The sequence below is a fragment of the Oncorhynchus mykiss genome, chromosome 17 (genome assembly GCF_057628025.1).
Source record: "Oncorhynchus mykiss isolate SJ-2025 chromosome 17, ASM5762802v1, whole genome shotgun sequence".
NCBI lineage: Eukaryota > Metazoa > Chordata > Actinopteri > Salmoniformes > Salmonidae > Oncorhynchus > Oncorhynchus mykiss.
This window is the reverse complement of record NC_143038.1, coordinates 39,361,041-39,376,254: the sequence shown is the minus strand read 5'-3', so window position 1 is coordinate 39,376,254 and position 15,214 is coordinate 39,361,041. Positions and strand designations below refer to the sequence as shown.

The 15,214-nt window shown below is 41.9% G+C and overlaps 2 protein-coding genes across 2 annotated transcripts in view; one reads left to right on the top strand and one right to left on the bottom strand.

Moving 5' to 3' along the window:
* LOC110494120 (lysyl oxidase homolog 2A) overlaps nucleotides 1–10,293 on the top strand; it is a 55,120-nt gene extending 44,827 nt beyond the window's left edge. Inside the window, exons 9-14 of the mRNA XM_021568873.3 lie at nucleotides 3,300–3,465; nucleotides 3,682–3,922; nucleotides 4,228–4,343; nucleotides 4,450–4,586; nucleotides 6,282–6,393; nucleotides 7,951–10,293. Of these exons, the coding sequence (XP_021424548.2) occupies nucleotides 3,300–3,465; nucleotides 3,682–3,922; nucleotides 4,228–4,343; nucleotides 4,450–4,586; nucleotides 6,282–6,393; nucleotides 7,951–8,024 (846 nt within the window). The 3' untranslated portion in view covers nucleotides 8,025–10,293. The remainder of the gene's footprint in view (nucleotides 1–3,299; nucleotides 3,466–3,681; nucleotides 3,923–4,227; nucleotides 4,344–4,449; nucleotides 4,587–6,281; nucleotides 6,394–7,950) is intronic.
* Nucleotides 6,819–13,680, bottom strand: LOC118940477 (R3H and coiled-coil domain-containing protein 1-like). The gene is made up of 6 exons (XM_090204189.1): nucleotides 13,461–13,680; nucleotides 11,742–11,921; nucleotides 11,435–11,505; nucleotides 10,724–10,819; nucleotides 10,455–10,579; nucleotides 6,819–7,743 (listed from the first exon to the last, which is right to left on the bottom strand). Exons 1-5 carry the CDS (start codon nucleotides 13,583–13,585, stop codon nucleotides 10,467–10,469), a joined length of 585 nt encoding a protein of 194 aa, XP_090060315.1. The 5' UTR covers nucleotides 13,586–13,680; the 3' UTR covers nucleotides 6,819–7,743; nucleotides 10,455–10,466.
* Between the last annotated feature and the right edge of the window lie 1,534 nt (nucleotides 13,681–15,214).

Below are 15,214 nucleotides of genomic sequence, written 5' to 3'. Positions count from 1 at the left end.
ACACTGACCTTACAGCTTATAGTCTCCACACTGACCTTAGAGCTTATAGTCTCCACACTGACCTTAGAGCTTATAGTCTCCACACTGACCTTAAGAGTGTATAGTCTCCACACTGACCTTAGAGCTTATAGTCTCCACACTGACCTTAGGGCTTATAGTCTCCACACTGACCTCAGGGCTTATAGTCTCCACACTGACCTTAGAGCTTATAGTCTCCACACTGACCTTACAGCTTAGTCTCCACACTGACCTTAGAGCTTATAGTCTCCACACTGACCTTACAGCTTATAGTCTCCACACTGACCTTAGAGCTTATAGTCTCCACACCGACCTTACAGCTTATAGTCTCCACACTGACCTTAGAGCTTATAGTCTCCACACTGACCTTAGAGCTTATAGTCTCCACACTGACCTTAGAGTTTATAGTCTCCACACTGACCTTAGAGCTTATAGTCTCCACACTGACCTTAGGGCTTATAGTCTCCACACTGACCTCAGGGCTTATAGTCTCCACACTGACCTTAGAGCTTATAGTCTCCACACTGACCTTAGAGCTTATAGTCTCCACACTGACCTTACAGCTTATAGTCTCCACACTGACCTTAGAGCTTATAGTCTCCACACTGACCTTAGAGCTTATAGTCTCCACACTGACCTTAGAGTTTATAGTCTCCACACTGACCTTAGAGCTTATAGTCTCCACACTGACCTTAGGGCTTATAGTCTCCACACTGACCTTAGAGCTTATAGTCTCCACACTGACCTTACAGCTTATAGTCTCCACACTGACCTTAGAGCTTATAGTCTCCACACTGACCTTACAGCTTATAGTCTCCACACTGACCTTACAGCTTATAGTCTCCACACTGACCTTACATCTTATAGTCTCCACACTGACCTTACAGCTTATAGTCTCCACACTGACCTTACAGCTTAGTCTCCACACTGACCTTAGAGCCTATAGTCTCCACACTGACTTAACACTTATAGTCTCCACACTGACTTAACACTTATAGTCTCCACACTGACTTAACACTTATAGTCTCCACACTGACCTTACAGCTTAGTCTCCACACTGACCTTACAGCTTATAGTCTCCACACTGGCCTTAGAGCTTATAGTCTCCACACTGACTTTAGAGCTTATAGTCTCCACACTGACCTTACAGCTTATAGTCTCCACACTGACTTAACACTTATAGTCTCCACACTGACCTTACAGCTTAGTCTCCACACTGACCTTAGAGCTTATAGTCTCCACACTGACCTTACAGCTTATAGTCTCCACACTGACTTAACACTTATAGTCTCCACACTGACTTAACACTTATAGTCTCCACACTGACTTAACACTTATAGTCTCCACACTGACCTTACAGCGTATAGTCTCCACACTGACCTTACAGCTTATAGTCTCCACACTGACCTTACAGCTTATAGTCTCCACACTGACTTTACAGCTTATATTCTCCACACTAACTGAGGTGATGGAGTGAGGAAAGGCTACAGGCTAGATTTGATGGTGGGGAGTTCATTCCTGCTCTTTGAAGTTTAATTGGCCTACGACCATCAGCAAACTGTATGTAGGGTAGGTACGCTTATCTGCTGATTAGTGCTGCTATTTAGATTATTTGTTGTATTTAAAGGGTGATTCAAGAGCTGTCTTTAGTCCCACCGTGTGATACACCTCTCTAAGGAAAGCACCTCGATACACGCCGAAAGGAAAGCACTATCTGCGTTCTTTATACATTTTTTCTTGCGGTTCTACAGTTTGAGAGACTTTCTCTAATTTGCAGTGTACTAACAACTGCTGATGCCACTGGCAGTGGTGATATACGTCTGGAAAGTATTTATGAATCATGGAAGAACTGTGTTGATGGGTGGGAGAGTTTAATGACTGGAAATTGGACTGGGCTGATAGAACTCTTTTGCACAGTAATTGTGTGATTTTGATGATTGTGTACTAATGCCCCTTTTAATGGCAGTTTACATGAAAATGTCATTATGTGTTTGGGGATCCTTTAAATGTATTTGGACCTAGCATACACACCCACATGCACGCACAGACAGACAGACAGACAGACAGACAGACAGAGAGACAGACACTGAAACTGGAGCAGCAGCACAACCAGGTGGACTGGGGAAAGCAAGGAGTCATCAGGCCAGGCACTCCCGAGGCATGGTCCTAGGGCTCAGGTCCGAGAAAAGAGAGAAAGAGAATTAGAGGGAGCAGACTTAAATTCACACAGGACACCGGATAAGACAGGAGAAATACTCCAGATATAACAGACTGGCCCTAGCCCCCCCGACACATAAACTATTGCAACATAAATACTGTAGGCTGAGACAGGAGAGGTTGTGAGACACTGTGGCCCCTTCCAACAATACCCCCGGACAGGCCCCTTCAGGCAGGATATAACCCCACCCACTTTGCCAAAGCACAGCCCCCACACCACTAGAGGGATATCTTTAAACCACCAACTTACTACCCTGAGACAAGGCAGAGTATAGCCCACTAAGATCTCCCCCACGGCTCGAACCCGAGGGGGGCGCCAACCCGGACAGGAAGATCACGTCAGTGACTCAACCCACTCTAAGGTTGCGTCCTAATGGTACCAGATTCCCTATATAGTGACTGGTCAAAAGCAGGAGAATAGGGTTCCATTAGTAACGCAGACTAAGTGTTTCTGCAGGCAGAGGGACAGATGGAACATATGATACCAAAGTCTAAAACTCTGTTCCGTAGATCTCCCTAGCCCCCCTCCTTCCCTCCAACCCACCCATACATACTCCTTCCGTGGGAGACCCTGGAAATAATGAGTTTTACAGGAGTATTCCCTTGGCTTTGGGCGTTGTCAGAGACATACAGATGATACTATAAAGAGGCTGAATCAGATCCATGAGGACAGACTTAATACATTATCTCTCTCTCTCAACATAGCAACATTTGACTTCAGACAGAGAGACTTTGTTTGCTTAAGGATCTTGCTACTTGCTTTATAAAGTCTCATCAGATACATGAGGTCTAGTAAACATCCTCCAAGGAAAGAGTGGCCTAACTAATATTCATCTATGTCTATCTTGTGAAGGGGTTTTGGACAATCACAATCAACTACATCTAGGCAGATGTTCCCGTATCGCAACAACAGCTGTGCAGTCTCATGACTTGCAAGGATGGAAATGTAGATAGGGAAACCTCTTGTGGTAGGATGATGAAATGACAGTTTTCCATTTTGAGTTGGAAGAATTGAAGCTCGGCCTATGTTTGATCGGTTTGTCTGTGTTATTTCTCACTACCAGGAGACGTGGTACTGGCCAGGAGACGTGAGTGCTGATGACGTGGTGATGAGCGGGGTCAGGTGCTCGGGGACAGAGATGACTCTGGCCCAGTGCCTCCATCATGGGAAACACCTCGACTGCCCCCGAGGGGGAGGACGCTTCGCTGCTGGAGTCTCCTGCTCTGAGAGTAAGTCACTTACAGTAGCTGGGTCGCATTCATTATGGCACACTGTTGCAAAACATTTAAAAAATAATAATGTTGTTTTTGAACAAGTCCATGTTACCTCCAAAAAGTGTTGGGCGGCCATTTTGCTGTTGTTTGAATCCTTGATTGGGTCTCTATTCAAAGTGCAGCCTCTGATCTCCATATTAACAACAACCTATCCTCTGCCTCGGCATACAGCGGCCCCAGACTTGGTTCTAAACGCCCAGGTGGTGGAACACACCACGTACCTGGAGGACCGGCCCATGTACATACTGCAGTGTGCCAACGAGGAGCACTGTCTGTCCAGCAGCGCCGCCGCCGCCACATCGTCCTCCTACCGCCGCCTGTTGCGCTTCTCCTCCCAGATACACAACAACGGACTGACAGACTTTCGCCCCAGGGCCGCACACAACTCCTGGATCTGGCACGAGTGCCACAGGTATAGAAACATGGCGTCGGACGGGAGGATGAATTCCTGGGTCCTTCAGTTTTAGTCATTGAGTTAAGTAGTGAAAGGTATGATGAAGGAGGGGTTGGACAATGGCATGCAAGCGAGCATCGTTGTGTTACGTGAGTTGAGATCAATCACTGTGCTGTGATAAAAGTCCTCTGGAGAGGGTGGTCATTGTCGCAGTCTTGTGAGATCATAGATTTGTGGTCTGATTTGTAGTCATGTGGAGGCAGTGCCTGCTGTGGGTGTGCAGGCTGGTTATGATGATGGACTGTCTCCGTCTCCCTGTCCAGGCACTACCACAGCATGGAGGTGTTCACCCACTATGACCTACTGAGCTTCAACGGCACCAAGGTGGCAGAGGGACACAAGGCCAGCTTCTGTCTGGAGGACACCCAATGTGAAGAGGGTAAAGAGGATTTAATGTGAAAAACAAATGATGAAAATGATCACAACAAACCTTGTCTATGTTCCTGATTCTGTACTTTAGCACTGTTGTCTCTCTGGCCGGCCAGGTATCGAGAAGAGGTACGAGTGTGCTAACTTCGGGCAGCAGGGCATCACTGTTGGGTGCTGGGATACGTACAGACACGACATTGACTGTCAGTGGATAGACGTGACAGACGTTGTGCCAGGAGACTACATCTTCCAGGTGAGAATCGTATTTAATTTGTCTTATTTCAAAACATTATTTTCTTCTTCCATCATTTAAAATAACAATTATGTTAGGATAGGCATGCAAATCTCTACATCCAAATATGATATGGGAGCAAGGTCCTTGTATAACATGTTATATAATCTTATACTCTGATCAAAAATATAAACGCAACATGTAAAGTGTTGGTCCCATGTTTCATGAGCTGAAATAAAATACCCTATAAATGTTCCAGATGCACTAAAAGCTTATTTCTCTCAAATTTAGTGCACAAATGTGTTTACATGCCTGTTGGTGAGCATTTCTCCTTTGCCAAGATAATCCATCCACCTGACAGGTTTGATATATCAAGAAGCTGATTAAACAGCATGATCATTACACAGGTGCACCTTGCCTTGCAATGGGTGGGGGCGGCAGGGTAGCCTAGTGGCTAGGGCGTTGGACTAGTAACCGGAAGGTTGCAAGACAAGATACAAATCTGTCGTTCTGCCCCTGAACAGGCAGTTAGCCCACTGTTCCTAGGCCGTCATTGAAAATAAGAATTTGTTCTTAACTGACTTGCCTAGTTAAATAAAGGTAAAAAATGGGGACAATAAAAGGCCACTAAAATGTGCAGTTTTGTCACACAAGGCCACAGAAGTTGAGGGAGTGTACAATTTGAATGCTGACTGCAGGAATGTCCACCAGAGCTGTTGCCAGAGAATGTAATGTTAATTTCTCTACAATAAGACCCCTTCAACGTCGTTTTAGAGAATTTGGCAGTACGTCCAACCGGCCTCACAACCGCAGACCACGTGTAACCACGCCAAGCAACAGGACCACACCCGGCTTCTTCACCTGCGGGATCGTCTGAGCCCAGCCACCCAAACAGCTGATGAAACTGTGGATTGGCACGCTGGAGAAGTGTGCTCTTCACGGATGAATCCCGGTTTAAACTGAGCAGCTTGCTGATGTCAATGTTGTGGACAGAGTGCCCCATAAGCTACGGCCAACGAACACAATTGCATTTTATCAATGGCAATTTGAATCCAGAGAAATACTGTGACGAGATCCTGAGGCCCATTGTCGTGCCATTCATCAGCCACCATCACCTCATGTTTGAGCATGTTAATGCACAGCACCATGTGGCAAGGTTCCGTACAAAATTCCTGGAAGCTGAAAATGTCGCAGTTCTTACATGGCCTGCATACTTACCAGACATGTCACCCATTGAGCATGTTTGGAACACTCTAGATCGACGTGTACGACAGCGTGTTTCAGTTAGAAAACCAGATACGGACTAGTTTTCTAATCCACGCCCCTACCCTTTATTTTTAAAAGGTATTTGTATTCCCAGTCATGTGAAACCCATAGATTAGGGCCTAATGAATTTATTTAATTTCACTGATTTCCTTATAACTAAAACTCAGTAAAATCTTTGAAATTGTTGCATGTTGCGTTTATACTTTTTTTCAGTGTAATAAGCTTGGAGTAGTGACAGTTCTTCTTTCCACTTCTTATTCCATGGGGTTAACAGGAGTCGATTCATTTCAATGGAATCCACTTTTAGTCATTTTGCTGGTCACTTTCCCAGCATTTTATAAATGTTAGAATTTCAGTAATAGTTGCTGCCAACACAGATCGGTCTTTTGGTCATAGCAAGAGTATGTGGGTGCTCTGATAACATCATCAATACGTTGTTTCTCTCCCTAGGTTGTGATCAACCCAAACTTTGAGGTAGCAGAGTCTGACTACACCAACAACGTTATGAAGTGCAGGTGTCGATACGACGGCCACAGGATATGGATGTACAACTGTTATATAGGTGAGAGACCGGAGATTACTGGCTACAACATTATTGAATGTGATGGACACTTGTCTTGTTCAAAGCCATTTTGTCTATGGATGACCACATTCCAAAGAGGTTTAAATTCAAAGAAAATAAATGCGTGAAAAGGCAATCGCAAAATGTAAATACATGTTTTAATAGTACGGCATCCCGGTCTCGGACACAGACTTTTCACCTTGACCGCTCGGTTATTCGGACCAGCGACTTTCGATTACTGGCCCAACACTCTTAACCGCTAAGCTACCTGACTCCTCTAGTGTATTGCTCAACTTGAATGATTCAGATGTTTGTGTGTGGCCGTTTTTAGCATTGAAAAAAAATATACACCACTCTATTCTGTCTGGAATTGAATGTCTTTCGAGAAAATAACAGTGCTTATGAAAATACATTTCACCCCTCAACACGTTTTTTAGTTTATTTTTCTTCACAGTTAATTGAACATTTCACATGCCTAATTTATACCCTAGGCACGACGTACACAACGTAAGAGCGCAAAATGGCGATCCTGAAAAGTTGCGTCAAGTTACAAGTGAAGTCGCTGCAGTTTATCAAATGAAACTTTATTTACATAGATCTTTTTACAAAAAGTAAATTAAATCACCTATATATTTATCTGAAACCTACAACATAAATGATAGAGTTGCTTTGCTTTCCTAACAAAATTGTCCACATCCTGCCTTTTTATTCCCATCTCCAGACAGTGTGTTAATTTAATGTCATCTTTACATTTGATTTAAGGTCACTGCATCTTTACATATTTTTGCTATGCAAGTTTGCAATTGGGGAGGGCGGGCTCGTGGTAATGGCTGGAGCGGAATAGTATCAACTACATCAAACACATGGTTTCCATGCGTTTGATGCCATTTCATTTGCTCCGTTTCAGCCATTATTATGAGCCGACCTCCCCTCAACAGTCTCCACTGATAGGAATTATACAACTGGTGCCTCTGTTTGCGATGCATCACCAACTCTTGAGTATTACCTTATCCATCTATATATGGACGCATTCAGAGTGTTACTGACATGTAAGTGGTTGGCATAGAACAAATTACTAAGTAAAACACATTAATAACTGTTGCCAAACCCCCTCCCCCCCAAAAAGGGGCCAATCCAAGCTTTACTGAGTTGGCCATGAAAATAAAATATCCAAGCCAGCATAGTGTAGTTTAGGTTGGCCCTATACTGTAAATCAGGCACTCGAGTGCTACAGTGGCATTAACACTAGGAACTTGAAAACAGGAACAAGACATAGGATGGCACTGGTTTGACAGTTATTTATTAGCCAGGACATCAGTAGGTGTGTCGTCCAGTTGTAGCCTGGCATTCCTGTAAAAGATCATGAAAACTATCAGTTCAGTTAAAAGAGAAAGCTTGTGAAGACTTCAGTGATTGAAGTATTTCTACCATTGTAACTACAGTATATAGATTAATTTATATTGACAACCAGTGTACCCTGTGCTTTTCACTTTTCAACTGTGCCCACGATTGAACGAGTGCAGTTCCTCATGTGTCCCGTTTGTCTCTCCTCTTCAGGTGGCTCAGTGAGCTCCGAGTCAGAGGAATCCTCTTTCAGTGGCCTCATGAATAACCAGCTGGGACACAGGTAGTGTGGACGGACTCAATGGAAAGACCAGGAGGAACATTTTATTTTGCGAAACTGATGAATGACCGGCAAGACTGTTGTGAAATGACCAACCGCTAGAGGGAGCGCTGTGCCGTCTGTTTCCTCCCTAACGGTGCTGGATGAAAATTGAAAAGCAAAGCTCACCTCAGTGCCAACGTTTTATATAAGGACGTTGCAGACGAAAAAACCCTGTTTTAAAGATCCAGCTTGAAGAAGCAACTCTGTCTTTACTGTTCTCACAAATTTCTGTCACATGTACAGCAGAGTGCTGGTGCTATCAAATCAGAGCTATTTAGTTACCTGTACCCAATCTTTGTGGTCCACCGTAAGGAAAGAAAGTGATGTTTTGAGACACCTGCTGCACTTTGAGACAGTGTCCTGAATTGTTTATTTAATTGTTTTTAGGACAGTGTGTTGAGCAGGCAATTAACTATGCACCTATGAACACCAGCGTAACGCTGTTTCTCTGGACCCCCCCCCCCCCCCCCCCCCTGTCCCCAGAGTAGTGCTGAGCGATTAACTGAAATGTGTTATTTTTCGGGTTTTTAAACAACAACAACTGACGTTGAATCAATTATTTGTATTTCATTTAGTTCCGTTATTTTTCCTGTAAGCTCACTGCACACAGTTTCTCTAAAGATAAATCAGATCCGTTCTGTGTTTCTGTTATGACTGCTACACAAGAGAGAAGAATGCGCGATCATTAAGGGATATAGAGAGCAGCTGTTGTTCCGTGAGGTAAACACATGATCTAAGTGGTTGATAGTTGGTATTCAGCCGTCATAAAAGTGTGCCTCATTTAATTTGAAGAACTGCAAAATAGTGATTTCTTTTCAGACAGCATTAGGCAGCAGCTCTTTAGAGATGACTTGGAATTAAATAATATATTCATAAAAATAAAAAATAAATGTAATATACACCACAACTGAAATATTTTATTAAAGTAATGTGAATAAATGATGGTTAGTAATTGATAAGCAGTAATGGGCAGTCTACCATCATGGGACTTTTATTAATTGTTTTATTCTGTGTAACAGCATTCAACCCACAATGCATATTGCATTGAATGTTTTAAAAAAATTAGCAAAACTGTGATTATTTTTTAAATAATCTAACCGAAACCGAACAGACCTCCAAAAACACTAATCGCTCAGCACTATCCCAGAGCTTCCTATACAGTTAGTCTCTTTCCTTAAAGTGTTGAGGTCGGCAATTAAGGAGAATGAGAGGCTCAATTAAAGATGTGCTTCAAATACAGCAGTTCTGTAACAACTTTCTTCTGCCCAGTTTCCCCTGATGTCACTACGACAATCAAGATCTCTTTTTACCATCCCTGTAACTGTCGCTTCTGCGGAGATTGTTTTCTAAACTAAAACTCATAGAACTACCTAAGAAGCATTAGACTTGTTGGAGGGTTACTGTCAAAACTATTTATTCAATAAATAAATAAATAGACATGGATGACAGACACATGGGCCACCAGTGCACGTGCCTTTGAAGTGGGGGTGGGGAAAGTAGCGGAATAGTCTTACATCCACGGAGAATATTATTTGCAAGTCTGTGGCGTGATAATGTAGTAGAAGCCATTGTGAATATAAAATAAGGAAGAACTGATTGTTTTCTTGCTGTGCGGTAATCACTAAGGATAATGCAGTATTATTACAACCATACAGCTACCACTAAGGAGAAACTTTTCCCCCCTCTCATCAAACCTGCATTTTTACGTCTCTAAAGAGGCAATGAGCATTTAAGGCAGAATCCCCAAGTTAAAATGTACACAAACTTCTGTCCAAATCGGCGACAAACAGCATGATTTAGGTGAGAGGGAGTTAGTTATTCATGTCATTTGTGTTGGGATTCTGCCTCAAGTTAACAGTGTATCTTGCATCACCTAATATCAACTCTGGCAATATATTTAATACCTTTCATCTTAGGATTCTAAGATACATATACATTTTAGTCTTATCACCATATTCTGCTCAGCTTAGTTCATTTTTCAAACATCCATTAAATTAAATTATTACCGTCAGGGACTCTTATGTTTGTTTTCTCGATTGTACAAGTCACAAATGACATGTGAAAATGCATCTTTGCATTCTATTTTTGTGACACTGCAACTACAGGGCCCTTTATTTTACAAGGGTGCTCTTTACTAGATGGGTGATTATCCTATACTGTATACACAGTTGATTGTTTTAAAGCATTTTGTGCTTGCTTCATATTTTCTCTAATAAAAATAAACAAGCAAACCATGACATGTTCTTGATTTCCTAAACAGAGACTCAGCAATATGATGTGATGATGAGCAACAATGTGAACAAAATATCTTGCCGAGACCCGATAACGCAGTTTAGTCGTCCCGATTCTGTGGTTTACTTTGCATCTCTGTGCCTACGTTGAAATGTCATCTCACCTGCTGTAGCGGTCAGAAATGTTGTGAGAGCGCTCCACCTCTCCGCAGCCCCAGGGCTGTGGTCACCATTCTCCGGGCCACTGCAGAGTCTGTCCATGGCTTCTCCTTTACCGGCTGGATAAACTCTGGGAAATACAGAAGGACTTTACATTAGAGCAAGGAAATAACATGGTATTAACATGGTAATAAGTTAGCTATTCACAACGAAAGCACGACAGACCACATACTTTCTGTTACAGTATAGATGGATCAAAAAACAAGAACAATACCCGCGCATCTCATGGCTTTCCCTTTGGCCTTCTTGCTCCCGTCAGACAGAGTGCTTGTCTTCAGGAGAGGGTGCCGAATGGAAAGTGCATGGAGGGCTAAACAAACACAGGAACCGATTCAAAGATTTTAATCTCTTTTGTCATAAGAAAGAACACCAACTTCCCTTCACCGACCGTCAGAAGGTCACACAACTAACTTCAATGTGCCAAAGGGGACTCGTGACTTATATTGGAGTAAAATATAACTTAAAGTAACTGTCTAGTGTTTCCAGATTTATATGAAATATAACTACTTACAAAATGAGAGTGAAATAGTTAAATAAACAATATTGGAAGGGAAGCTATGTTAAAAAGCAGCTATTCTGTGTGGGTGTACACTGGTCATTAAAATATTCACGCAAGTAGACCGTTGATTGGCCAGCTCATCCTCTAGATCACTGACTGGCCAGCTCGTCCTCCCCAAGGAGATTACATGTTCTATGAGGAAACAGCAAGCATTTATTAAACAGTCTGAGATAGAAGTTTGAGGTGGGATTTTTGATGTGTTTTTTTTCCCTTAAATTTATGCTTTAGCCACACAAAAATAAATGTCAACATTATTTGGATAGGAGTTCATAGAATATGAACTTTAAATAAAGTTAGATTTACACTGGGCAGTTACTTCAAATACGACTCAAAAGATGAAAAAAAAGATATACTCAAAAACCATACCTGCAGATTGACTGGAGAACACGCCTAGGGCGCGAGTGTTGTCCATCCACATAATCTTCATGCCCCAGTCACTGAAAGACAGACCAAGATAAGACTGGGAGAGAGACAGACAGCCCTTGTGAGTGTGCTGTCGGCTTTAGTGAGGGACATGGGGAGGCTTTCACCTGTGCTGCGGGGTGAGGTTTCCCTTAGGTACAGATCCAGGATAAGCTTCCCTTCCCCCAATCCTAAACATCAGTGAGGAAAAGGTCAAAGTGATCCAAGATCAGCATCTAGGGGCAACGTCACCCTACTCCAAGGCTTTTACCTGTAGTCTGAAAAGGCATCCAGCAGGTCGTCTGTTTTGAACATGGCCGGGAAGTCGTAGATCTCGATAACGTGGGCATACTCGTCCTGGTTGATCCACACGTTCCCAAAATACGAGTAGTCGTTGTGGGCGTGTTCGATGGCCACGTCTGTCTCTGTCAAGTGGGCTGTGATCTGACGAGAAATTCAACCAGTTATTGACAGATATACCTATCCCAATTAAGTGTTTCTCAGTAATCCCTTTAAATATAATACATGTGAAATATAGCCTATATCTGAGACAATATTGTATATAGTCTATGCCTCCAAAGTTGATGTATTTAACTTGAGGACAATCTAAAATGTCATGGTAATTTGTGTTCCATTTTCATACAGATTTAGAAAAAACAACAACATTTTAGTCATTTGAAGAACAGCAATGATACACTCCCCATAGATCACCCCTCCCCCACTCTATTGTCATGGAATTTGTCAGAAGCTCACTACACTAAACAGGTTTCCATCCAACCTTTTTATGTGAGTAAACTACATGTCAGATAAATGTCACGACAGGCCTGGTGGAAACAGCAAATTTAAACTTTCCAAATGTTGACATCACAAAATGCTCTAGAGAATGTGGGATATTTTTGTGTTGGTAAAATTATTATTGCGAGAAATGGCAGGTGAAACCCCTTTATGCACCTTGGGAAAGCAAGCAGTTTACTAGGCTACAGAATAAATAAATGATGATGAACTTCACAGGGTGATGAAAGTGCACAGTGATGAGCTTGCACTAGTCTTATTCTGGTGACATTTTCATTGATGCTTGGCTGCCGTTGGACAATTTTAAAAAATGATCTCCCTTATCCAAAATAATCTCAGCATGTAGGTTGTCTACCTGCACTGTATCTGAGAGCTGTTGGCTAGAGCGGACGTGCCAAGACCAGAGTGGGCACATTTACAATATAACCTTTTTTCAGACATAACCATAAGTACAGTTGAAAATGTGATATAAACCCATTTAACTGGTCTTTTTTAAATATTCTGTACATGGTAATTTAACCACAAAAGTTATTTTTATGTGCACTACGTCATCACGCACAGCTTTTTATCCGCAACAAGTCAATTTGATAGAAACTCTGGTGAGAAAATTATTTTAATGCTGCTCTGCATACCTCTCTGGGAGCCTCCTCATATAAGCTGTCGTCCCCCACACACCATACTAAAGTCATCATGTAACGTTGTGAAAATAATGGGCAATAACTCACATTAAGATGCTAATGCCATGCAGTTACTTTAGAACTACTTTGGCAGCCAGGCTTGGATCATTTTAATTTACAGTGTGACCTGATAATACATCATATGAATTTGTATTTGACAGTTGTTTATCCAGGAAGTCCCATTGATGGTCAGAAGACTTATTTTACAAGGGAGACATGAATGTAAGACCTTGTTGTGTGTGCTCTACCTGTGGCGAGAGTAGTCAGACACGCGAAATGGTTGGTTATCACACATTATCTGGCATACAAACTGTAGCAAGTGGGTGACATCAAATCACAAATAGGCTTTGATCACATATAGGTGTATTATGATCTGCGACACATAGCTAAATGCCACTGGTATTTAAAGGCAATTAATGCTAAATGTCACTGCCAGGGAATGTGTCTCACAAGGCAAATAAAATTAATTATACAAGCTCTCAATTCATGATTGTGACAGAATGCAGGAAATGTCAGCATACCTTTTCTGGTTCTCTATCTGTAGGTAAGCGTTCAATTCTTCTAGGACTGTGTGAACAGATGCATTTTCTTGCTTGGGAAGATAACAGCCATCAAAATAAGGAAATGCCAGGGTGGCTGTAGGCATTGAAAAACACAACTAATTCAGCTCATTGAGGGCTTGATGATTAGATGACCAGTTGAATCATTTGTGCATGTCCAGGGTTACAATACAAATGTGTACTGTTGAGGGTACTCGAGCACCAGGGTTGGGAAAACACTGGTCTATTTCATGACCAATGTTGGGGATACAGTTGACTCAGTGTAACAACTCAATGCTACAGTTAGCTAGCACATTTTGTTCATAAAGCGCAGTATTGGCTAGCTAGCCAGCCTACCACCATTTCCAGGCTAATGCACCTAACAATACTGAACAAAAATATAAAACACAACAATTTTACTGAGTTACAGTTCATATTAGGAAATCAGTCAATTGAAATCCATAGATTAGGGCCTAATGAATGTATTTCACATGACTGTGCAGGGGGAGCCAGGCCCACCCAGTCAGAAATACTTTCCCCCCCCCCACAAATGGGCTTTATTACAGACAGAAAAACTCCTCAGTTTCATCAGCTTTCTGGGTGGCTGGTCTCAGACGTGTATTGATCATGCTGATCATGCTGTTTAATAAGCTTCTTGATATGCCACACCTGTCAGGTGGATGGATTATCTTGGCAAATGAGAAATGTTCACTAACAGGGATGTAAACAAATGTGTGCACTAAATTGGATAGAAATAAGCTTTTTTGTGTATATGGACAATTTCGGGATATTTTATTTCAGCTCATGAAACATGAGTCCAACACTTTACATGTTGCGTTTATGTTTTTGTTCCGTATAAATTAGCTATATCACACAGGAGGCTTTGTCCAGTACAGTACAGTGCCTAATTGCTTAGGTTAGCTAGCTAAATTCTAATGCCAGTTGCAAACGTTAGCTAGCAAATGCTGAACACAAGTTGTTCAATTAAGCCGTTACAATTATGCAATGCTGATCTATGGATTCTAATCAAATATTTTATTCTGACCTTAGTTTGTCAATTGAAAATATGGCTAAGTAATAGTGATGTTACATTTGATACCGGAGCCCCGAGGAATGGGTCAAAATCGCTAAACAGTTTACTTCGAAGTAGTGTGCCAATGCTTGTATCAGATTATCAGAAGCACGTGATCAATGATGTCCAAAGCTTTGTTTTGTCAATAACCACTTTAGCTATCAATTTAGTTAATCTCTTCTCAGGTTTGAGGCAAAATATGAATACATGTGAGTTTATGGCCATGCATGACCATCCATTCATTTAATTACATATCTTGAAAACAATTTATTGAAAACCAAAGTTATTAACATTTGGCTTCAAAGAGTATCTATATTTGGAAGAATTTTACAGACAAAAATGTAAAGTTTGTCTAGGATAATTTACCCAGCTTTATCACTAGCTGTCCGCTCAGTTTATAAAAATGATAAACCAAACCAACGTCAATTGTATTAGGAAGAACAAGGTTCACTACATAAGGGTGATGTTTTAAGACCTTACAATGATGAGGGCTTGAATGTAATTGATTTAGAATGTATGAATGGTATGTTGAGACTAAAGTGGTTAGTATTTTGAGGACCTCTTAGGCCCCACTCCCTCCTATCTGAGATATCTACTGTAGCCATCATCCTTCACATACAACACCCGTTCTGCTAGTCGCATTCTGTTAAAGGTCCCGAAAGCA